General features: G+C 37.8%; 1 protein-coding gene across 1 annotated transcript in view; it reads right to left on the bottom strand.

Moving 5' to 3' along the window:
* The window catches only part of mtor (mechanistic target of rapamycin kinase), a 178630-nt gene that overhangs the window by 128761 nt on the left and 22835 nt on the right, over positions 1-27034 (bottom strand). Inside the window, exons 19-24 of the mRNA XM_007247957.4 lie at positions 19961-20211; positions 18434-18520; positions 12988-13155; positions 7190-7302; positions 3948-4110; positions 1333-1425 (exon numbers count right to left, since the gene is read on the bottom strand). Coding sequence (XP_007248019.2) covers positions 1333-1425; positions 3948-4110; positions 7190-7302; positions 12988-13155; positions 18434-18520; positions 19961-20211 — 875 coding nt within the window. The remainder of the gene's footprint in view (positions 1-1332; positions 1426-3947; positions 4111-7189; positions 7303-12987; positions 13156-18433; positions 18521-19960; positions 20212-27034) is intronic.

Genomic DNA, 27034 nt, shown 5'->3' with positions numbered 1-27034 from the left:
TGGAGTTAAAGGAAATAATAATTCACAGCTGTCAGTGGTTTCTCTTGCCATACGCAGCACAAACTTTTACATGTAATGAATGTCTTTACACTGGACACTGGAGGCTGTGGGAGATCAGATTATTTAAAAACTTATCACTTAATTGAAATTAATTTTATGCGGGTTCTTAACATTGTAACACTTGTACTGACTTGGAATCTGTTACACTGACTTCCAACAAAAGTTACATTTTGTTTTTGAGTGCTAACTTTAAAAAAAAAACGGCTTTACAACCTGTTCCAGACTCATGGATCTCAATTACTGTCTTTCTTATTTGTTTCGGAATTTATTTGGATATTGGTATGATGTCTAGCTTTTGAGCATCTTTTGGTGGACTTCATTTGTCAGGCAGGTCCTATTTAAGTGATTTCTTGATTGAGAAGCGGTGTGGCGGAAATCAGGTCTGGGTATGGTTAAATAAATTGAATTCAGGTGTGATAAACCACAGTAATTTATGCTTTAACTGGGGGGCAAACACTTTTTCACATAGGGTCATGTAGGTTTGGATGTATAATGTAATTTGGATAAAATATCCATATAGTTTATAGAAAAATATAGCAATGTTAATTTTACTCAAACATATACCTATAAATAGCAAAATCAGGGAAACTGATTCAGAAACTGAAGCGGTCTTTGAATTTCTTTCAAGGGCTGTACATTTTGCTATTTTAAGGTTTATCAACCGCTGATGTGTGGATGTGCAAATACACCCAGTTTGTCTAGTCTCTGTAGGAAGGTACCGGCAATAGAATAGGACTCTTAGAGTATAAAGTTTTCCAGGAGCTGAGAAGCAAAATGACATTCAATACAACTCTTGATGATCATGGTGTCTCTTGGTGATCATGCAACACCCTGAACTAATAGTTTGTTTTGTTCTTATAACTTTAACTTTGCATGAAAATCTTTCCACTTTTCCACACCATCCTTCAAAACCTGCAAGTGTATTCTTTGAGGAGACAAATCGCCGCTTTTCACAGCAAGCTTGCAATACGTCAGCAGAAAGGATCATGTGTGGCAAGGCGACAGCTAAATTGTTTTCGGATGGAGGGTTGCCATGCGTTGGAGTAGGAAGTCTGGGTTCACTAGTAAGGAACGCCTGGTGATTCACAGAAGGGGGCATGTTCCAGGAAATGGAGGCAACATCCTCCACCTGCGGACAACAGGCCATTTGTTTCTTTGCCACGGCCCCTGCTTTGAGCACTCCATGACACTGAAGTTAGTTACTTGAGTGTTTTTAGTGTTGACTCAGTTGTGGTGGTTTAAGGTATGCTGAGATGAGGGGAGGACACTGACCTTGACAATGCGACAGATGAGCACATCGTAGCGCTGGTGGTTGATCCGGTGCCTCAACATCACTTTGTTCACCATGGGGATAAAGATCTGGTACTGTGAAACAAAAACAAATGGGTTAAAGCTTTATATTTAAAAGTGCTGAAATAGTTTCTGTGTATTAGAGTATTAAAGAAGTATTCCCTATTGTTTTACCTTTAAACTGAAAGCAGTAGTATTTCTGAGTTAGGAGGTTACAAAACATTGCAATCATAATCATGGTATTAGTGTCCTGCCATAATCATCCCTGCGACATCTAGCATGCATCACCCCATTATCCAGTGTAGCCCTATTATCAGCCAGTTCTATATATTGCACAGATTTCTTTATCTCTCCACCAATTGCATTATGGAAATTCTTCCCGCCTTAAAAGAAATCACATCACAAAATAATATTTAATATTGCTAACAAATGTAGTAAATCCGTCATTTATTTTTCTTGATTTTAATACATGTGGGATATTCCACCCGAAACCATTTCTGTCCCCAGGAAAAGACATGTATAAATGTGAGCACAAAATAACTTTAATATACATTTTATTATAAAGCAGTGTCTTGTACATTGACCTAATTGCAAAAGTAAGATATGTAATTAAAAACATTAATAAAACTACTTAGAACACTGAAAAAATAGCATTTGTTCGCTGTCCCCACTCTCTAACTATAAACTTTACCATGAAATATAATTATTAAAATGCTTTAGATGTATTTTTTTTGCATTGTTATGTGACTCCAAATTTCATCTATGCTTCGAACAAATATTTTTTCCATAATACATCCATAATATTTAAGTTTAAGTTTCACTCATTCCTGTTATCGTAACATATTACCATCCTAAAACATCTGAAACATTCTACAACAAGTCACATCTACAACAGGAAGTGACATCAGCTGGTTCTTCTGAAGATCATGGGAAGACCAAAATTAAGTTCCCTCATTAGTTTTTCTGTATATTTGACCTTATTGTAACTCTGACTGAGGAGCTCAACATTCATTTATGTTACCTAAATTAATTCTTAGATTCTTATTTGTTTATTTTTTAAATATTTTTTTTGGAAAAATCACTAGAATGTGCTCAGTGTCCTCATGCTATTAGCATAGCTGCCATTTAGCTATTTTTAATCTTTCTGCTAATTCTATGCTAAAAACTCATTCCTGTAACTCAAAACATAAAAAGGAACAGGAATGAGTGCCAGTAACAGGAGTGAGTGCCAGTAACAGGAGTGATTGTTTTGTCAAAAATAACAATTATTTGAATGCAGTCAACCATTTCTTTAAAATTAAGACTTTCCTAAAAGAAAATCAAAGGAATTAGGACTTGCTTATAAACATGCTTTTTAAATGTCACATGAGTTTTGTAATCATCTTCTGCTTAGAAACTTTGTAAAAAAATTAGGTAAAGCTGCCCAAGTTTGATCAGTACATGTTATGCATAGTTAAATATATGTGTTATTAGATACAGAGTTGAAAAAAAGATTTAAAAAATTTGTTAAATTTGGAAGAATTACAAAAAGCAAATTCCCAAATTCACTTCCTAGGATGCCTAATTCAAAGTGAACAAAGGTGTCGCCATGTTATCCTGACATAATGAGTTTGGATGCCCACACAGGACAAAGGTACACCACTGAGAGCCGCTGGATCCCATAGGCACAGTGTAGAAACACTGTTTCTCGTATAGCCGGTGCAGGAAAAGACACAGTCCCACAAATAAGCCAAGCGATACGAAAATATGCAATATTCCAAACATTATCGGCCACCAATATTATGTAAAGAGTTGTTATTAAAATGATAAAAAAGCATAGGTTTAATATTGAAACAGTTAATATGTGGTATTTTAAGCAGAAAGTAAGGTGGATGACAACAGGGAATTCCAGCAGGTCTTGTTGCTTGACACAACAATTTATTGACATTAACCTGCATTAAAAGCTCTCATCAGAGAGGTCTCCAAATCCCCCAAACTTACACATTATAGCTTTAACAGATATGAGGCAGCATATAAAGGAGGCTTTAAAAAGCAAGAAGAATGTAAGGGCTCATATACCGCCACTGTGTGTCTATAATTGTGGAAAGTGCTGTTTAGGACGTGTCTGTACGAGCGAGACAGACACACAGACGCTAAACAGCACTTTCCACTGGTGCAGAACCAGATGACAGACTCCTGCTTCTCTAACTGAGACCCGTGGCTTTCCATGATCAAAAGCAGCAGGCCTCACACCTGCTGCTCGTAGTGGCCACATGCTGGCCTGGTGGGTTTAAAAGCGCTTTGGGATGTGGTGATAAAAACGAGAAATGACATCACCGCACGCTCATTAGCAGCCTTGCAGTGAACTCAAAGTGGGCCAGTGACGACACCAGTGGGCTACTTCTGAGAGCTAGCTAAGAGTTATGGCAAACAGGAGGAGCCCTCTCCAGCAGTTGACCTCATAGTTGGAGACCACAGGTGAAGAAAAAAAATAGAGAGCAGATTCAAAACAACCCTTTTAGGGACCAGCAGGGCACTGTAAACACTGGCACCGTGACTTTATTTATTTCAGAGGCTTTAAATTTAAAAGCAAGCTGGCACTGTGCTTATGCATTTACCTTTTTGCCAAGTTGGAAAACCAAAGAGGACAAGGTGTCCATTGCAGTGCTTCTCAGTTCAGGAGTTCCATCCAGAGTGCGCACGATGGGGTGTATGATTCGGGAAGCGTAGTCAGTAAAGTCCAGTGACTCGGTCAAGCGGTCTAAGGTCTCCAAGGCAACCCTATAGAAGCAAAACAGAAAGAAATCATAAGTATAACATCAAAAGGGCACGAATGGCTTTCTATAAGGTTTCCCTATTTCAAAAAAAAAAAATCCCTATTTTATATAATAATGATGGGCGTGACAAGAGAAGTCCTCACCTCCCCATATTGGGCATCCTAATATCCTTTCATTTAATCACTGTAAACTATTTAACACAGAATTCCAGCTTTGTTATAAAAAAGGAACTAAGCAAATCAGCTTTGTCACATCACATTAGCATAGATATGCAGGTGAGTAAAAACATAGGTGTGTTTTTTAGAAGTAGAAAAGGAACACAATATGTATACAAACTAAAATAAGGATATATACTTACTGTATTTTACGCACTATAAAGCACACTATCAATACACATCTATTTTTCCTGGTCAAACGAGTGCTGGATGTTAACCTACATAGATTTCTCTCCTGAAAACTGTTTATTTGGGTGAGTAAAGGGCTTCAGTTTATCCACGACAAGCTTAAATTTACAGATTTCCACTAAGGCTAGCCAGACAGCGCTACAATATTAGCTAGTGGTTCATTCCACATAGCTTGTTTTAACAAGGTAATCGGGAAACTTGCCTCTGAACAGCGAAAGGGCTAACTAGCACTTAGTGTGGTTAGCGGGTAATGCTAATGCTGCTCCAGCAAGCTACAGGCCGATAATACTCATCTCTGAACAGGGAAATACTGAGTGCAGTTAGAGGGTAACGCTAACGCTGCTCTAGCAGAGCTAGCCGGGTTTAGCAGCAGGCCGATAATACTCATCTCTGAATGGCAAAAGAGCTCAGTCTCCAGTCTCAAGACTCGGTATTGGAGAACTAGTTTATAGAAGTAAACTACAATGCTGTACTGCAGCTTAGTGGCTTTACTGCTCCTTACAACCTGACTGGTAGAATTCATACATAAGACACATTGAATAATAAGGCACACTGATGATTTTTTGGAAAATTAAAGGATTTTAGGTGCACCTTATAGTGCGAAAAATACAATACACTATAGACATACAATATTTTATTGTTTTAAATAAACAAGTAATCAATACAAAAACTATAATATATATATAGATATTTACATAACTATTTACATACAGACATTGTATAGATATGAATCCGGATGTACTGCATATGACATAGTGAGCCTTGATTGGCGCAGTATGACTGTAAGTGTAGGGTACAGTGACAGGTGACAGGTGATCCGAGTTGTGAAGGACTGGACTGGTACACTTTGCTACTTGTAGTTCAGCAGCCTGATGGCCTCTGGGCAGAAGATGTAAGAGAACTGGCTGGTTCTGGTCTTAATTTATAATCCGTCTGAACTTCCTCAGACACCGACTGGTGTGTGAATTTCGTAGGTTTGTGAGCTATGCAGATATCTCTCTTATGATTTAAGATAGTTGTGTTTATTTTTGTGCTAAGAGAAGTCTTCTCTACACAGTGTAAAGCTGCAGACAGGTCAGAAGACCTTGTTGGTACTTTCTACGGATGCTAGAGTGGACAACATTTATCAGAACATAAAGATCAACTGTTCTTTATTTTCTCTTATTTGTTTTCATCTTCCTTTAAAGCTTGGCACTACCCGTCTTTCTTTTGGGAAAATTTAGTTTTGCTTATTTTTACATATATTCTTTCAAAATAAAGAAAGTGTGTGAACAAAGCAGCCAATCAGAAGGAAGAAAGAAAAGGCCTAGTAGGCTAGACACAAATCCTGGTTTCTTACCCATCATATCATATCCAAGTTATAGTCATAAAGACAGCCTTCATAAGACCAAGTCATAAAAATTCCAGTATTTCTTTTTATCACTATCAAAACATTTTTTGTTTCAATGTGGTCTTCCAATTACATTCTTTAATAAAAGCAAATCGAAAACTTCTTGAAATAAGGATAAATTTCCCACTTGAGCGAAGTGTTAAGTGTTTTAAGTGTATCGAAGAAGCACATATTGAATCAGACACGTGAGGACAAGCCAAACCGCTCTGGCATTTCAATAAAGAGGACTCAATATCCCGATTCCGCTTTGTTATAAGACACCAGGGTCACCTGATTCTGATCCGCCCTCGCTGGTGCTGCTTAGACGATTTCAGTAGAGCAGAGCTGCCAATTTGCGCTCATAATTCTGTCACAGTGGAATTATCTGTCAGGAGTACCCACAGTCGGTTTTCCTGACAGGGAGAATGGCTCCTTGGCTCGGACTCATACCCTGTATTGGTTGACACTGAGCTGAAATGTCTGTGAGAAAATAAAGATCTAGGTGTCCATGTGGCAAACAGTCTGAAGAGCTCTACAAATCAGAAAGGAAAGCTGGGAAGTCACTGAACGTCCCTACAGCTTCCTGGAGAATTGAATTATATTGAGACAGTGATGTCCAGACATCTGACTGAGGTTTCCACAGAATTCAGAATGTAGACAGAGAGTTTAGTAGCTTGAGGTATGCCCCATGAAACAATGAATAATTGAATGCTAATTATGTTTACTTGCCATTTATCATCACTCAGTGCACCCATTCAAATGCACTTTTCTATTTTAACACTACAACACACCAGTATTTATATTTGGTGATATGACAAAATACTGAATATAAAAATTATTTTGAGAATACACTCCTGCAACAAAATTAAAATAAAATATGATATGGCACAACCCTAACTGAGATATAAAAAAAAGAAGAATTCTATCAGATTTGTCACAGAAGTCAATGATCCAGAATGACACGATACTAATAATGCACTCCATATATCTCCATATATCCAGGATTAAAGTAAAATAAATGATACTGGACAGATATAATCTGTCTTTAGTAGATATATAATGGAATATGAGAAGTGTGATTTCTTTTTTTTTTTGCTAAAAACAGTAAAAAAAAAAAAAAAAGTAAGACTCTGATGTGATAATTTAGGGGTGGGTGATATGGCACAATATTTCAGGGTATAATATCGTTCAGGATATTCAAAAATGTTGCCGAAATTATTGCGTATGATATGATATGGCACACCCTTAGTACTTGCAGCAATGGTAGTGTCTGAATTAGGCAATAAAAATGACTGGACAGTTGTACTGACTTGCGAGCTTGCAGAGGAACATCAGGGGCATCAAACAGCTTGACTATAGGAGGCAGCAGCAGGTGGAGGTAGTCATCTAGGTTGGCACCAAACAGCTGGATGGCCATGAGCAGCTGTGGAGCAGAAGAAACAGGTCAAATTAAATGCATCTGAATTGCCCTGGCTGTGATTTGTTGCCTGTAAGAAAAAAAAAATCATAAACTTTGAAAGTATCTTAAAGTTCAGTCGCAATGACCAGCATAAACATTATGATGTAATACACTCTCATTGGGTTTACCACAGGAAAAGAGCAGGAGTTACCTCTGTTGCACAGGATAAGTTCATCAGGAGTTATCAGCCTTAGAAACCGCAAGTTAACAAACAGCACCCCAGATAAAAGCCTACCTAAATGCTTCACAAAGTATTTTTAGTAGGTTTATTTAACACTTTTAGATTTACTTCATGATCCCTTATGATTTTCTTTATAGTTTGGGGGACTTTAGTATTAATCTACAATGCAGAAGTTTAAATAATCATAAACCACTGAACATCAACCAAATTTTACACAAATTACTGAGATCGTACACTGCCTGGCCCAAAAAAAGGTTTTGATTGATGCACACATTCACTGCAGCATTGTTTCTATAAGCTTCTGCAACGTCACAAGACTTATTTTTCACCATGATCTTGGTGGAGTCTGAACACTGCCCAAAGCCTTCTCCAGCACATCCTATAGATTCTCAATGAGGTTAAGGGCTGGACTAAATCCATGTGTGAAAATGATGATCTCATGCTCCCTGAAGCACTCTTTCACAATTCCAGCCCCATGAATCCTGACATTATTTCGTTAAGCTTCTACAATGTCACAAGAAAATCCATTTATGGAATAATCTGGTCTATATTCATTATATTCAGGTAGTCAGCTGACCTCATTCTTTCAGCACGTACTGTTGCTGAACCTAAACCTGCAGACCAACTGCAGCATCAACCCCACATCATTTGATTAGTCAAATCCAGGTGGAGACTTTTTTTTTGGGCCAGGCAGTGTAATCATATATTGAACGAGACCTCTGTAGCATTTTGTGAAGGGTCTCTCTATTAGAAACATGGCTTTGTATTTATAACACCAACAGTTTGAACCAGAGACTGTATATAGCTGGACAGAGCATCGTCTCTCAAAAGTGAAGCCACCACAGGTCGGGCGCCCTATGCTGTTCGGCTGCAGAAAGCTGTGTAACTCCACCCATCCCCATAGGTTTCAATGGCAAAACAGACAACATTCAATCAAGTTTTTTTCCAATATACTGTAATTCTACCTCCATTATTTAAATGCAGCAGCTAGTGTAACCTCTGTTTATATTATCAAATTTTTATATCCCCACAGAATTCGTTTTTTTAAAACGTTATTCAGCTCTATTCAAAAAAGGTGTGGTTATTGTAGAAGGGCTGCTTATGGGCGGGACCAAAAACAGACCGTCAGCTCCACTCCGCCCCGCTCTGCAGTCTGTGACCGCGAGGCAGCCCTCAGGGGCGGGGTTATTCAAATGAGTAGGTTGCTATCCACAGTCTTTCTCCCTCCTCTGGCCTCCATTGCGCAGACTCGGGTGTCAGGATCGCCAACATGGCGGAAGATTTTGGCTTCATTTTCATTGAATGAATGGGAACGGAGACACGGCGTCCATCTTTTTTTACAGTCTCTGGTTTGAACAAATTCAACATCTTTAAGTGCAGAGGTTCTTTAAAGTTTTTCAGTTTTTCAGTTTCAGTCCTTGTTCTGGTCCTAGTTTCTCAAAAGCCTCAACATATTAAAGTATCTCTTTCAATATGAATGAAAATGACATATCATCACTTCCCTAGAAGTGTGCTAAAATGCTTTTGGGCAACTCGCCCCCTGATGGGAGGCCTTTGTTGATTTAGATGTTCTCCCAACAGGCCCAGAGATAAAGGAAGGTCACGGGCCAGCAAGTGACCTAATGTGGGTCACTGAGCTGTTTTTTCTTTCCTTTCCTCACTGAAAGGTAGCTCAAAAAAAGCCTCCATCAAGGTGGCCCAGACACTCCCTGCAACGCTAGAGCTCACAGCCAGACCACTGCTACAATCTCCCCAGGCAGGAAGCTTGCCACGATACGCTCTGCGCTGTATTAAGTGTCGGGGCAAGAGGAGGTTCTGTATGCGTGTGAGGTCGAATAATTGTAGCTGTTGGGTCGGCTGGACTGGGCCCACAGTTTCGTATGTCCGTGAGCGGCTGTTATTCTATCTGAATGGTGGAGGGGGTGGTGTAGATCTTCTCCAGACGCCTCGTGATTGAAGAGCACTGTGAGCCTCTGATACTCCTCGCCCTGCTTTGAAGTGCGAGGGTGGATTTTTCACAAGCCACATTCTGGAGCGAAAACCTGACATTTATGAACACAATTCCACCCAGAATACCCAGAATATCTTCATCTGTGTGCTGACAAATGTCTAAGAGTGAAATTCAAACAAAGGCTTTGGATGAAACAATAAACGCTTGGAATTGAAGTTTATCTGTACAGATATACACAGATAAAGCTTACCATTATGACCACCCCAGAGCTATCCATTTTAATGGATTAATGTAGATGGGGCGCCGAGTGGTCCAGTGGTCTAAAGAGCTGCCACTATGAGTGGGAGGTCACAGGTTCGAACCCCTCACTCATGCAGCTTTGCTATCAAGCTGCCGGCGTTAGAGGGAGCAAAATTGGCCCTGCTACCTCTGGGTGGGTAGATGGCGCTCTCTCCCCACATCACTCCTAGGGTGCTGTCCACAGCACAGGACGTCTGTGAGCTGAGGTATCAGAACCGACCGAGTCGCTGCGCTTTCATCCACGCGCACTGGCTGCATCAGCAGCCGCTCGAAAAGAAGCGGTGGTTGACTTCACATGTATCGGAGGAAGCATTTGCTAGTCTTTACCCTCCTGGTGTGTTGGGGCATCACTAGTAATAGGGGGAGTCCTAATGAGTGGGTTAGATAATTGGCTATGCTAAATTGGGGAGAAAATGGGAAAAAAAAATGAAATTCAATTATAAAAAAGGAACTATTGATGTAGGAAACAGGGGGATGGTTCATGTCAAACCCAATGTCAGAAACATGCAGATTTGTCCCACCCAAAACCACAGAAAAAAAAGCTGAAACACTTAGAAAAAACTTTTCTTATTTTCTTATTTTAAAGTGCATTTGAGCAGCAAATCAGACAGCCTTCACGCAGAGTCTTTTCTTTCATTTTTTTTTAAACTACTGTTTAGAAATATCCTGTATGTAGTCAGCAGCTTCACTGACGCCATCTTTCGCCTCTTTGGAGCGTCTGGTTAGCTTGCGCAGGTTTTGTGGTAAATTTATGGCAAATTCGGCACCCGACATGAGATGTATCTTCTAGGAGTGAGCACGTTACTTTGTGGAGGTATTCTGCTGCCTTTACTTTAGTTATTGTGACCAAAAGATCTTAATCAATTCCATTCATGTAATATAAAGAAGCATCATAAGTTGGTAAATTGATCTTTAAATTGATTTATGTAGTAATAAACAAAAGTGTAGAATATTGTGCATTCTGTTTTTTTATTTGTGGTTTATTGTAATTCTAAATTCCACCACAGAGCAGCTATTATTTGGGTGGTGGGTCATTCTCAGCACTGCTGTACCTAATCCACTCATACCAGTCCAACACTCACTACTAACACACCACCACCATCCCAGTGTCACTGTGGTCCTGTTGAATAACCCACCACCCAAATAACACGTGCTCTGTGGTGGTCCTGTGGAGTGTTGGTTAAGTTAAAGGAGGATAATAAAGTATTCAGAGAAACAGAAAGACTACAGTCTATAATTACAGAACTAAAAAAGGTCCTATATGCTCAGTTGAGCTGAGGTCATAATATTATGCTTGCCTTGTGTATACAGGATTTACAGCTTTTTAAACCTTATACCCTCCACAATACAAAATGAGAGCAAATCACTGAAAAAAAAAATCCCATCCACTGAGCAAAACTATTCCAGATTTCCACCATGACACAGTCATTTCTCAGTCCATAATGACCATAGCTAATGCACATGAGGGAGCAATGAGATCAGGTCTGGAGATATTAAAAAACAAGCCTGCTCCAATGTTTGTTCATTTGGAACTGCAAATATTTTTGTACAGATACAGAATCAGTAGGAATGTGCACACACAGATCAGGAAACAGGGTAAAATCAAGGTTATGAGAATAATAAAATATGCAAATAATTGAGCAGAAACATATTAGCCAGAGATTTTTCTTTTTCTTTTCCTTTTTTTCAAAACTGGTGAAATCTTAATTTGTTTTATTCAGATTAATATTTATTTATTCCTAATAATAATTATTTCCTGACCGTACATGTTTATGAAATGTCTCTTTACATACATACTGATGAAGGTCAACTTAGCTCATCCTACCATCTCTACAAAGGGCAGAGAAATGTAAAAAAAATGCTGAAAGAAAAAAAAAAAGGGTAAAAAAAAAAAAAAAAGGGTCTTTCAAATTATGCCTTTTCATGTATTCATAAATCACTAGACAAATGAATTGTTTTTGGTGGTAAGAAAAAAAATCTAGCATATTATATATTAGAAAAGTCAAAAAAAGTTAGACTGTGGGTGTGGGGTCTTCAAAAATGACTAATTGGTTTTATTATTTTGGACTTTGTGAACATCACTGTTCAATAAAATAATCATTAATCAAAAGATTTGTTATTAATTTTAATTAAGTAAAAAAAAAAGATATTTATTTGTAGTCATTCTGCCCAGAACTAAGCATTAAAGCATTAATATGTACGACAAACTGTTATTATACAAAAATATTAATGGCAACACTGACGGAATGCTGACTGAATAGTGAGCCCATATATTCCTTTAAAATCTTTCAGCACTGCTGATGTTGACACATCATTAACCAATCCGGATGTAATACCAAGGGAAAAGGCAATAAAGACTTCTTTTGATGGGTAAATTGTAGTTAGTTACAAATATTTATGTGCTATATCTCTATATTTTTCTGTATGGTATTTCCCCAAATTAATCACCCTAAATCTGTTACAAAGTTTTGTTTTTTTTTCTAATAAACTTTACCTGATTTCTGCTTCTATAAAACTGATTGTTATATTATGGGCTGATCTGAATTTGACTCATTGGGCTGCTGCCCCAAGCAATGATAAACTTCAGTATTCTGTAGCAGATGTAAAAATAAAAATAAAAAAACACACTATACTGTCTTGACATTAACACAGGTTATGCAGAGTGACTGCTGGAAAAAAACAATTAGGGCTTGTAAAATAATAACCAATTTCTTATTATCTTATCAAATTTTATATATACATTGTGCTTATTGGGCAGGTGTTAAGGGTTGCAGGGAATTGCGTTTTCATTTTATAAACACAAACTTCTAGTGTTCTACTGATTTTAAAACAGTGGCAGAATGAACTTTCTTAATGACCATATTAAAATTTGTACATATTTCCTATCTTAAAACCAGTGCTGAGCTATTGCTTAAGGTGGAAAGAATGTATCTTAGAATTCAATTGGAAGTCTAACATTGTTTCATTCATCATGCAGTTGTCAGTGGAAAACACACAATAGCATCTAGATTATCATTGGTAAAACGAGCTTCTGAAGGCCCAGGGCTGCCTGCCTTGTGCGCTAGCTCAGCTGTAAATGATTTAGGTAATAAAATGGTTGCAGGCTGACCGCGAGCTGCTTCCAGCTGGAGCTGTACAGTTGCAACTACTTAAAGCAATCACAAAGTACGTAATTACACACACACTCGTGCTCGTGTATACGTGTGTACACGTTTACCTTGATGGTTACGCTTCGTCCGGGGCTGTTGTCGTGCATGAAGACGCGCAGCATGTGTGGGATGAGCTGGGGCAGGTACAGCTTGAACTCTCCTCCCAGAGCAACGACTATCTGTTCGATGAGCAGAATGATGGTGTTCTGCATTGGGTTGTTTGGGGTCCAGTACTCCTGCAGGGACAGCAACAGATGAGGAGGTAAAAAAAAGTCAGGGTACAGATTTATAAAAGATAATCATTTTATGAAAGATTCTCCTTTCTCTTCATACTTAACTTCATACTTAAAAAAATTCTTAGATAAATTGATATTTTTTTCCCCGTAAAAAAAACTTTCTAAAACTACAGGGAAAAACATTATTAAACATTGAAGAAACTGTACAATGTCCTCACACTTCAGAATTTGGGATAGATGTTAAGAAGGAAATCCTCCAAACTTATCAATTTAAAAAGGTGAACCAATAGAACTAAGGTCTAATTCAACCAGATTAACGCCCAATACCCTTTCACACCTTGGCCCTACAACTTAACCCTACCCATCTGTTTTGAACATCCACGTCTAGGGGTAGGGTGTCCCAATTCTTGTTAGTCTGGGGGGTAGGGGGGAAATGTTAGGGCAATGTGACCCTTTAAACTGAGAATCACTGGCAAGATGGCAGCACTAAAACCATAGAAACATATTAATGTTAGTATTTTCCTTATTACTGTATAACTATTTTACCATAGTGTAATGTAGTTATAATATTTTATTGCCGTTTCCTTTATAACAAGCTTAAAAACAACCTTAAATGTTGCAGCGGCTGCAGAGGCTCAAGCATTGGAACCAAAGATAAAATAAAAGCTAATAAAAGATCATTTCAGCTCCCCATCACAGAGGAATAAAAGAATGGAAAATAATAAATTATTGCTCTTTCTGAAGGCATACACAACACCCTAAAATTAACTAGTTAACCAGCAGCAAGGTTACTGAACTTTAGTGCTCCACTGCTATATCTATATCTGTATCGGGTGCTTGAAGATTTGTGCCAATTCTTTTATTTGGGGGAGGATTTTGTAACTCTTGCAACTCTGTTATGAGAGGACGGGTTACACCAAGTTGTAGGGGCCTAGAAGTGGGGATATGTCACATTATCATATTTTCCTTAGAGGAGCTATTTCTTCTACATCATTTCATGTTTTTATTGAAATTATACTGAAATTATTTAAAAAATAAGCTGAATCCTCTTTTACTTGCATTTTGTATGGACTTGACAGAGCATTTCAAGCAAGGGTTCATTTGAATAAAAATGACCTGTTTGATAAGCTGTAAAAAGCAGAAGAATTAAAAGAAAAAGAAAAACAAAAGAAAAAGTGTCTTAAAGAAAAAAATACCAAGAAAATATGCTTCATGCTACATTTTTGTTTCTGAATCAGTTTCTCTGATTTTGCTATTTATAGGTATATGTTTAGGTAAAATGAACATTGTTGTTTTATTCTATAAACTACGAACAACATTTCTCCCAAATTCCAAAAAAAAATTTGTCATTTAGAGCATTTATTTGCAGAAAATGAAAAAATGAGAGCTTTCAGACCTCATGCAATAATAATGCAAAGAAAACAAGTTCATATTCATAAAGTTTTAGGAGTTCAGAAATCAATATTTGGTGGAATAATCCTGTTTTTTAATGACAGTTTTCATGTATCTTGGCATGTTCTCCTCCACGAGTCTTACACACTGCTTTTGGATAACTTTTATGCCGTTTTTCAATTTGGTAAAATCAAAGAATCTTAAAAAAAAAAAAAAAAAAAAAGTCTCATTTTTTTTCCAGAGCTGTATTTATTTCCACGAAATGCATTTCCGAACATTATCATAATCGTTTGTTTTCTAATGCTTAACTTCGCCGCTTTTGTACATCTGACCCCAAAACTAGATATAAAATCTAATATAAAATATTATCAAGTCATTAATATAACATGGTTAAAAGCGTTCCTTTTATATTTAAACAAATAATTCAATTTTTAATTATTTAAAACATCAACACCCTGTAAATTAAAAACATCATGTTTGATCCAAAAGAGCATAGCAATAATGGTACACCTTATACCATACACAACCACTCTTCCCTACACTCTTCGCTCTCAACATCAACAGCCCTGTGGTTTTGACTGTAGATTCACTCAAGTTTCTGATTACCACCAAATCCAGGGATTTGAAGCGGGAGGAGAACAATGTCTCCACAGCCAGAGAGTGGAGCAGATATTATTCTGTTAAAGAAATTTAGAAGTTTAGTAATGTAACCTGCAGCAAGCTTTGATGATCATCCTTCATCGAGTCGCATCCTCATGCACTTCCAGCACTTCATCAGTACAGCAGGACAGCTAACAGCTTTATCCCAAGAGATTTAGAACTCATCAACTGCAGTAGAGACTTGCTTAGAGGAGCCCATGGCCTTTGACTGTTGCTTTCATCTTTAACTTTATACATTTGGGAGATCAGTATATTTTATATTTATACATACTGCTATTACATGACTTTTAGCATGCAAATGTTAAATGCTAACTCAACACAATAAAGGAAACTGATTTTTACTTAGAATATCAACTTTAACATACCAAAAAACATCAGTGCACCTTTTAATCCAGTGTGCCTTATGTATAAATTTTTCCAATCAGGTTGTAAGGAGCAGTAAAGTCACTCACAAGTACAGCGTTATAAAATAGTTTCAGTCAAGTTCTCCAGCAGTATTAAAATTAGCTGCTAACTACGCGAAGTGCTAGCTCTTTGGCCTTCCAGAGTTGATTATTATCGGCCTGCAGTCTGCTGCTAACCCCGGCTAGCACTGCTGGAGCAGCATTAGCATTAGCCGCTGAACATAGCGCTAGGCCTTTGGCCTTCCAGAGGTGAGTATTATTGGCCTGTAGTATGCTGCTAACCCCAGCTATCACTGCTGGAGCAGCATTAGCATTGGCCGCTAACCACAGTGCTAGGTCTTTTGCTGTTCAGAGGTGAGTATATCAAACTGTAGCCTGTGAGTTTATAGTGTCAAAACTAGCAATGTGGGATGAACTGCTAATATCGCCCTGGCTAATTCTCCAGCCTTAGTGGAAATCTGTAAATCTAAACTTACTGTAAGTAAATTAAAGTACTTTACTGAGCCAAATAAACAGTTTTCAGGAGATAAATCTGTGTAGATTAACATCCAGCGCTGGTTTGACTTCTGAAAGAATTAAGGTTTTGTTTACTGAGCTCAGCCCAGCTTTACAGGTCTCGTGACCCAGAAGCGAGACCTGTTAAATTTAGAAGAAAAACATGGCAACACCCCTGTTCCTACTACTAGTTACTAGCGGCTCATAAAATGCACCTTATAATCCGGTGCGCCTAATAGTGTAAAAAATATGTTAGTTTCACCAGATTTAACACCTTCTCATTTCTAGATCGGCACCATCTGCACAATGTCACCTGAAGGCTGTGTCAGCTCTGTAACGAGGTGTCTACTTGACCCACATTAAGAGCATTAGGCGCTGTGAGAAGAGTACATCCAAACACCTTGTGACCAAAAAGCCACTATATCATTCATTTGATTCAAGTGGATGCAACAGCAGGAGAACAGATTGGGAGAAATGGGTCAGACTGTACTGTACTCGGCAGCTGCACAAACTGAGGTCCAGCCTATAAAGGAGGTAGTCTGACCCGCCAGTAAGTCAGTGCCGGCCCGGCGGGCAGGAAAAGAGGTTTATCCCCAACGCCACTTAATATCTTACAGTGCACTGAAAGCTACAGGACCAAACCACCATGCTGAAAAAGCCCAGAGCATATGAGGGGAGTGGAAACAGTGACTCGGGCACTTCATAAAACTGTCGATAATTTCTTGGGGTGGACCACTGCTGGCTGTTATACAGAGGGTTAAGGGTCCCCCTCTGCCAGCTTTTACAATGCTTAGGGCTGCACTTTTTTATGTGCAATCTGCTATTGCTATTCTGGCTTGCTTTATGTGTATTGGTAACAGAAGGGGTAAACACAAACGTAACCACCTACTGTCCACTACACATGGCTGAACTGTTCATCTCCATTACAACTGGGACAACTCATCATGCACCTGATACAGATATAGGTATAGCAGTGAAGTGCTGAAGTTACTTAAATAGTTAACTGTAGGGCATCGTATGTCTTCAGAAAGGGTGGAGAAGCAATTAAATATTTCTGTCTTAATTCCTCTGTGATAGGGGGATAAAATTAGCTTGTATAATATGTTTCCATTCCACCTTAAATGCTGCAGCCTCTGAATTACAGTTACACCATTTAAGATGGAACAGGAAAGTTAGCTAGCTGCTGAGACGAACTACTAGCTAATACTAACTTTTTTATGCTTGTTATTACAAATGGCTATAAAACATACTACACATTACCATATTGTTAGGACTATAAGGTGCACTTAAAATCCTTTTATTTTCCCAGAAATTGCCTTATAATCCGATGTGCCTTATGTATGAATTCTACCAGTCAAGTTTTAAGGAGGAGTAAAGCCACTCCGCTGAAGTACAGCATTTTAAGGGTGAGATGTCAGTAAAATTTCATTAGCTGCTAACCGTAGCGCTAGCTCTTTCTTTGTTTAGAGGTGAGTATATTGAACTGTAATGTGTTTTATTTTTCCCGTGTTAAAACAAGCTACGTGGGACGAACAGTTGGCTGATAACGCCCTGGGTTACCGGAAAACTCTGGTTTCTCATTCTTGCTCTATTGGGCTGCATTAACGTCTAGATCGGAGGTAAGCGGCTAACGCTAATTCTGCTGCACCAGCCTTAATGCTGGAGAAATTTCACTGAAAACTCACCCTTAGACAAAATATTGGAAATCTAAGCTTACTGTAAAAAAACAAAAGCGCTTTACTCCCTCAAATGAACAGTTTTCAGGCGAGAAATCTGTGTAGATTAACATCCAGCGCTCGTTTGACTTTGAAATAAAAAGTTTTGCCCTGTAAAAGGTGTAGGCATCCTTACTACTGTCACTTAATGTGTCTTGTAATCCAGTGTGCTTTATATATGAAAAAAGACAAGAAAATAGACCTTCATTGAGAGTGTGCCTTATAGTGTAAAAAATACATTAACGTATGCTAATGTTGCTAGTGTTTATCATCATTTTAACAAGAACAATACTCAAATTGTGGGTTTCTTTGGTTGCTTCTGCCGTCATCTTTTACCAGTGATTCTCATAGCTCTCTGTTTGGAGTGTGTCTCTAAAAAACACTTTCCACCCCAACCCCCACCCCTCCCACCCAGAAAGAATCTAGACACCCCACGCTTAGGCATGTATGTGCAAAGCAGAGGGATAGGGCTAAGTCTGCAAGAGATGTTTAATGAAACTGAATATTTCATTTGGGAAACTAAAAAACAATGCCCTACACGCCCCATTAGACCTGGGCAGATGTATAATGCAAGAAGAGACAATAAGAAGCAATAAACTGAGGGTCACTTACCCGGATCAGGGTGAAAATGTCGTCCATGTACGGCCGGATGTGGATCTTGACAAAGCAAACCACCATCCCCATTTGCTGGAACAGAAACTAAGAAGAGGAAAGAAAAAAGCAGACAAAGAACAGGTGTAACTAAAACAAACTGATTGCTAACAAGTCAGGCAAAGTTCATGAAACTCAATCTGACACTAGAGACACTGTAAGTCTGAGTTCTGATCAGGCCAGCTTAGTTCCAATTCTGATTTCACACGTTTCATCCATTTTTCTCTGTCTGCGCTGAAAGGCTTAGGATGCAAGATGATAAAGAACCAGGACCAAGAGGACTTTGGCTGAGCTTCATGCCTAATTACACCCTAGCCAATACATATCAAAGCAGGAAAGTAAATGAAGTCCAGAACACACCTGCAACAGTATATAATAAATACAGTAAGATGCACAGTCATTTCATGAGGGTTATAAATACTAAAGTCTGGTCCATACGTATTTGTACAGTGACACATTTTGTAATTATGTCTGTGTACAGAATTTCAGTGCATTTTTAAAATGAAGTAGCTCTAATCCAAGGGAATTGTAATTGTAATTGTAAAGAAAAATAAAATGCCCAATATACATGCCCATGGCAAAACAGTGCCTACACCATGTTTGACAGATTGGTCTTCAATTTGGATTGTTCCCAGTGCATGCAAGGCTGCACAATATAGATAAAAATAGGTATTGCATTGTTTTTTTGTTCTGTGATATACATTGCAATGTTAAGAAATGCAGCAATTGTCACCAAATTGCGCTATATACATAAATGATCCATTAAGCTGATGGACTGTCATGAAAAATGTGAACAATTTTTTTTTTAATTTGTATCAAGCACCACTGCACATTGACATTGCAAAATTATTGCATGTGTGCATTGCAATTTTGATGGTGAAACGATATACTGTGCAGTCCAAGTGCATGCATGAAACATTAAATAAATAAAAATAAGTAAATGGTACATTTTTAAAAATAAGTAAATAAAATCAAATAAATCAAACAAATATCAGGATTAAATAATCACTTGCATCAACAATTTTTTAGAGTGCGTATTTTGAGTTTTAATGAACCGCTACCAAATGCAAATTCAGACATCTGGATAATTTCCAAGATGCCACTGTTTGACCCTTAAGCAAGGCCCAACTGATGCATTCAAACTACATTAACACAACAGTGAAGGGAATTGCTCCTTCCACCATCTGTATAATTAATTTAAATTAAACATTATGCTCCATTTTGATTGCTTTTTCAACTCCAATGAGATTATATAAAGAAACAAACAACAAAAATCATGTTCATGCCTAAAAACCTATGGACCTGTATGTGAGTCATAATACATTTATTGAAACTCTATTAGAATGCTTGTTGTAATCATTTTATCTAAATCTGAATTTTACTACATAATAATGCCTGAATTGATCCACACTTCTGTTCAGACATGCAGTTTACACTACAACCTCAACTACAGTGTAGGAGAAAGGAAAAAAAGAAATTGTGCATTACCTCTCTAATGCTGGCATCACACACTCGGATGACGTTGAGGAATGTGGGCATGACCTGGGGCAGGAACTGCACACACTTGAGGCCCAGAGACTTGAAGATGAAGGTAACAGCCTGCACCACCATAGTGTGGTGATTGGAAAGCGAAGGGTCACGCAGGATGCGCATCAGAGTCACTATGGCAACCGCAGGGTAGAACTCGTCCAGAGGCAGGTTGCCCATGTTCACCAGCATCTCACTTGTGCTGTAGTCGGCTGAAGAGAGAAGCACACAGATGCAGAAACACGTTATTTTACATTATTCAAGTCCTGCACTTCAGTCCTGCAATACAGCTTTTTTAAACACTTGGATCCCACTGGATTGGGACACCATTTTACCTTTTACATAGGTATAAAGGTATAACTCCATCGTTTTTTAATTCATTTTAAATTTGTTGTGGTCTCTAGAATGAATGAATGCTGATTGGCTAACAACACTGTGAGGCAGTGAGACAGACAACAGTTAGAAATATTTTAAAATAAATACATTTGTCTTTGCAATGTCATATGTTACTTTACAACATGTGTAATGATCTGCTAAGTGCAGTTCAGCCACTGACCAAGTCTTAAGAGTCTCTGTAAAACGTGAAATCCACCGGAGATCCTAAATAGTTAAATAGTCACTATTTACACTGTCAACTTAGAGTGAGATCCTCAGTATGATGGTCCTATAAATTCTCACCTAGCCTGTTGGTCTTACATACGGAACAGTGTAATGATGCATTTTTTTTTTTCACCAGAAGGGTCTCACCTATTACAACTGAAAAAAGAAACCCATGTGCTTTTTTATTTCTTTAAAGACATAAATCATAACTATAAAAACTAATATTTTTCATGATGCTGCTTTTTTCCTATTCATGTTGTATGAAAGCAGAGAATTGTGGATAACCAAGAGCTGTGAAGGATACATCAGCTGCATCCTTAAAATCACTCAGAACACAGGCTGCATTTTTTTCGGCTGTATACGAAGGGTCCTTCACTTCCAAATATCCTTCTATGTTGAAATGGGCGAGACGGGAAGCCTATCTTGGCTGCAGCCTTGGCTTTGGAACGCTGCAACTCTCTTTCACACTTATCTGACAACACTGCATGTCTGGACTGCTATCGTAACGTCTAGAATAAAGCCAGAGTGTTGTTAGTACAGATTCTCACACCACAAACTGAAGAGGTCTAGAACAGGAAGAAGTCTGAAGGAGTCTATTCCAGAAAAGCATCAAAAGACAAGTTACTGAGAGTCAACAGCCGTCTCCCATGACAAGACACTGCAGCAAAACATAACACTGGACTAAGTCTCAGTTTCAGCTGTGAAGGGAAGACCTGGGGCTGCAGGTCTGACAGGTTGATACAAATCCTAACAAACAGTAACCCTAACACTGTTCAATTAAAATAAGACTAAAGTCATTTGGTTCCAGATCAGATGATTAATTAAAAGGTACATGTTTACAGTACCAGCCTAAAATCAAAATCCAAATTATTCAAAAATAAATCCAAATTATGAAGAAAAACATGGAATTATATAGTAAACAAACCAGACTACATTTTATATTTATATTCTTCAAAAGTAGACACCCCTTGCTTTAGATGACAGATTTGCATTTTCTCAATCAGATTTATGAGGTAGAGTCACCTGGAATGGCTTTCAGTTAACAGCTGTGCTTAACTTGTCAAAAGTTAATTACTTGAATTTCTTGTCTCTTAATGTGTTTGAGAGCATTACTTGTGTTGTGAAGAGGTAGAGTTGGTATACAGTGAAGCTCTAGAACTCCAAGGAAGTTTTGTGCTTCTATTGCAGTTAGGCATGAACTAGCTTGTTTGTGTTTTGTCATTTAGCACAAGCTAACACTAATGTGTGGCAAGAGCTCAGTATATACAGCTCTGGAAAAAAATAAGAGACCACCTAAAAAATATAAGTTTCTTTGATTTTACCAAATTGAAAACGTCTGGAATATAATCAAGAGGAAGATGGATGCCAACAAACCAAGCTGAACTGCTTGAATTTTTGCACCTGGACTGGCATAAAGTTATCCAAAAAGCATTGTATAAGACTGGTGGAGGACAACATGCCAAAATGCATGAAAACTGTGGGGAAAGAAACAGGGTTATTCCACCAAATACTGATTTCTGAACTCCTAAAACTAAATATGAACTTGTTTTCTTTGCATTATTTGAGGTCTGAAAGATCTGCATCTTTTTTGTTATTTCAGCCATTTCTCATTTTCTGCAAATAAATGCTGTAAATTACAATATTTTTATTTGGAGTTTATGAGAAATGTTGTCTGTAGTTTATAGAATAAAAAAACAATGTTCATTTTACTCAAACATAAACCTATAAATAGCAAAATCAGAGAAATTAATTCAGAAACTGAAGTGATCTCTAAATTGTTTCCAGAGCAGTATATGGTGTGGCCAGCAAAAGTTTATTTGCACTAAACTGACAGACAATCTGAAAGGGAACACACTGAAACTGACAAGAATAAAACTGGTGAGATCTCTTTATGTGAGAGTGATTTTGAAAGAACTTCAAATGAACCTGAAAGAACTTCATGAACCTGTTCTGTACAGCGCATAGACCTATTATAACTCATGTTAAAACGTATAATATGTCCCCTTTAAAAGTCATAGTTTCTCATAATTTTAACCAACCAGTTTATTTTATCAAACCGTCTCTATTCTGGCTATAAGCGCTGAATACTTTTAAAATATTTACTTCTTTTTGTTTGAGGTCTCTTGTCATTCCTGGAACACTACAGACATTTCTAGGAAAGAAACCTTTTGCACTTTAATGCAAATGTATGTTCTTACCCTTCATGTCCTTTATACATTTATCATTATGTGTAGTATTATTTATATGAAGTTTGACATGCTGATATGATCTGTATGAACCGGTTATATCTGACTGCAAAAACTCACTAATGTAATTCATGACCTTCATACTGACCCTGACAGACCAACAGGCTTCCCCCCCAAAGAAAATAAACTCCTGGTTGAGGCCTGACCTGCAAGATCTTAACACTTTTTAAACACTTCTGTCCTCATTTCCAAATAAACAAACCATATTTAACTGACAAGGAAAGCAAAGACCACTTTGTTTCACACTGTTTTGGCACCAAACCGAGCAGTTTGAATTTCCACGATATCTCTGACTGGTGGACCTTACTCGTGTGGATAGTGTATTCCATTAAGAAGAATAAAGAAAAAAGACACAACTTTAACACACTCTAAAAAAAAAACAGATGGAAAATTGCAATATATATATATACAATAGTGTTAGGACACCTACTCATTGATTGTTTCTTTTAAAATGAGTAAATAAAAAAAATCTGTATTTGTCAGAGTAACTACTATAGAAAAGAGAAAACTAAATTTGAGCATCCTAAAAGTATTGGATGAAGCACCATCATTCCAGAAAATACAGTTCCACAGCTTCACAACTCAACAGGTCTAGGGGCCTTATACCCCTCTAGTTCACACCTAGCATGAGGAGTATCACCCATAGGTTATATTATGTTAATAATGAGTCCTATTGAGTATTGGCAATATTTCTCAGCAGAGACTACACAAGACTAGACAACTGTACAAAAACTGTACATTGTACGGCATATATTCAGAAAGAATGTGCATTTGGTCCAAATTTAGTCTTCATGTCTCAAAAATTGTGACGTACATGGCCGTGGAAATTTCTCCCCGTCATTTTCAATAGGAAAAAAAGCAAGGTTTTAAAAATTAAGGTTTTAAACGAAATCTGTGTGTCCTATCAAAAAGCTGTATTCAAGCACACCATTCCCAAAAAGGACACGTGTTGTAGTGTTAGAACAGAGTCGATATCTCGAAAAATTGTGGCACTAGTTAATCAGACAGAATTCCGGATAAATAATAATAAGAAGAAGACTTAAGAAGAACAGTAGTGGAATTGCATACTGCAATCACACTAACAGCTTTGCCAATTCATGTAATGAGTCCTGTAAAAAAATGCTGGCTAGTGTCAGACCACGTGACTCTCTTATCACTGTTATTGAATATCAGCGTTATCATTAGTTCTTTAAATAACCCTAAACATAACCATTTCATTAAAGAGAATGTAAAAACCATGTATTGATAAATACTGATTATCGTGAAAATGTCTTTAAATATTGTGATATAATACTACCATATCACCCAGCATATGTGATGTAATTTCATACATTACAGGCAGTGTCTTTTATACTATCCATACTGATTTATGAATTGCATCACATCAAACGAAACTAAGAAATATAGTATGGTGTAAATTATAAAACCCTATGCAATATACAGTATCAGTTTGGACACACCTCTTCCAATGTAATGTTTTTTTAAATGAGTTTTACATTGTAAATTTAATATTAAAGACATTAAAGCTATACAGGGACACAAGCAAAATTATTCTGTAATCAAAAAGTGTTTGTTTTATTCTTTAGATTCTTCTAAGTAGCACATTTATCTTTGAGGACAGATCTGCACTCTTTGTATTTTAATCTCAGTGTCTTTAAGAGGGAGAGTCACCTGGAATAGTTTTCTCTTGAAGGAGTTTCTGAAGGTGCTGAATAATAGTTGCTGCTCTTCGTTTATGCTGTGAAGCTCCAGATCATCCCAAATCACCTCAAATCACCATCTCAATTGGGTTCTGGTAAGGGGATTGTGGAGGCCAAAAACTTTTTTTGTTTACTACATAATTCCATACATAATTGTGTCTCTTAATTGTTTTCATGTCTTCAATATTAATTTACAATGTAGAAAATAAATCAAACAGAGAAATACAGAAAAACACTGAATGAAAAGGTGTGTCCAAACATTGGCTAGTACTGTATATTGATATTGAATTACAGTCCAGCCCTATGAGAGACATATAGTGAGAGGCCAGACTGATCCTCACATGGTTTCTCGGTCAGTGTGGGAGCTAAAGCATGTCTGTTTAAGCACACGGACAGTCAGATCCCATCTCTCTGTCTCTTTCCTGCTGTTTTTCCTCCACTCTCTCCTTTTCTTCTTAATACAGCATTAAGTCAGGAAAAACTACAGCTGCACGGACACTCGCAAATCACCCCCCTGAGCATTATACCTGCCAAAGCCACTTTATCACACTACATATCTGAGAGGATTTTAAGCCACAGAGCTCCACATCTCTTCTGTACAAAAAGGCACTAGATCATTTCAGACCTTTCAGGCACATAGCTGATGCTCAGTGTTCATGAAGCACTACAAGCAGGTCCTACAATTATCAACTGCATTGAATTTAATATTTTACTTTATGGTAGGGATGTCCCAATCAGGTTAATTTGCCCCCAATCCAAGTTTCTTAATGCTAAGTATCAGCTGATACACCACTATTGTCCAGATAACATCATTGATGAGAGCGGATTACAAGGCGCACTATCAAACATCTATTTTCTGTTTGTTTTTTTTTTTGGGGGGGGGGGGGGTTTATATATATATATATATATATATATATATATATATATATATATATATATATATATATATATATATATATATATATATATATATACACACAGGGCACACTGGATTATAAAACACATTTTAAGCGGCACTTGCTAGGAACAGAGGTGTTGCCAGGTTTCCCTTCTAAATCAGCAGGTCTCGCCGTTGAGACCTGTCAAGCTAAGCTAATTTAAGTAAACAGAAGTCAAACCAGCGCCGGCTATTAGGGGTGTGCCATATCATATCGTACGCGATAATATCGCCAACATCTCTTATTATTACATCAGGGTACTACTGTTTTCATTTTTCATTATATATCTACTAAAGACAGATGATGTCCAGTATCAATAATTTTACTTTAATCCTGGTTATATGGATATATTTAGAGTGCATTATAAGTCATCATGACATTCTGGATCATTGACTTCTGTTACAAATCTGATCAAATTCTAGTATTTTATTTATATCTCAGGTAGGGGTGTAACACATTGTATGCAATAATAAAATGAAATTTTCATTTTGTTGCAGTAGTGTATTCTTGAAAAAAAAAAATTTATATCGCCAAGAGTATCGTTATCTCGATAATACCATGAAATATCGTGATATTATTTTAGTGCCATATCGCCCACCCCTACCGACTATTAATCTTCACAGATTTCTCCCCTGAAATCTGCTTACGTTTATTTACAGTAAGATTAAATTTACAGATTTACACTAAAGCTGGAGCATTAGCATTAATGGCTAACTGCCACCTGACAACACTACACTGAGGAACCCTGAGTCTTCTGGTAAACCAGGGCAATATTAGCTAGCGGTTTGTCCCACATAGCTTGTTTTAACACAGTAAACACGCTGGATACAGACCAATAATACTCACTTCTGAATGGCCAATTGCCCAGCACAGTTAGCAGGTAAGGCTAATGCTGCTCCAGTATTGCTAGTCAGGGTTAGTAGCAGACTACAGGCCGATAATACTCACCTCTGAATAGCTGAATGGCTAGCGTTTAGTGGCTAATGCTAACACTGCTGAAGAACTAAACTAAAACTCCTGCATAACGCTGTACATCAGCGGAGTGGCTTTACTGCTCCTTACAACCTGACTGGTAAAATTCATACATAACGTGCATCTGATTAAAGGCGTACTGACGATTTTTTGGAAAATTTAAGTATTTAAGTGTGCCTTATAGCAGACAAACCAAGTCTCCCTGAAGCCGCGGGAGTCTCCCGCATTTGGTAGCGGCTCCCTGATGCCCGCAAGTCACATATAATCTCCCGGAATTCAATGACAGGACGCTGACGACGCACCAATGAATATAATAATGAAATTCTACACTTCATTAGCTTCATTTACGGCAACAATAAATCTGTGTTGAGTGTTTTCTGTGAAAGCTATGCGACTTCTGTAGAAAAGCTTACAACTGTATGTCTGCAACAGAAAAAGGATACGTTAGTTCATGAGGCCGAGTGAATAAAGTAGAAACGGTCTGTACTTTCACAACCATGTGAGCCGGGGGGGCAGCGGGGTCTGTGGGCGAGTGCTTCCTGTGGTCGTAAAAGCGTCGGATCGGCCCCACATGCATGG

Source organism: Astyanax mexicanus, chromosome 12 (genome assembly GCF_023375975.1).
Source record: "Astyanax mexicanus isolate ESR-SI-001 chromosome 12, AstMex3_surface, whole genome shotgun sequence".
Classification (NCBI taxonomy): domain Eukaryota; kingdom Metazoa; phylum Chordata; class Actinopteri; order Characiformes; family Acestrorhamphidae; genus Astyanax; species Astyanax mexicanus.
This window is presented reverse-complemented; position numbering and strand designations above follow the sequence as displayed.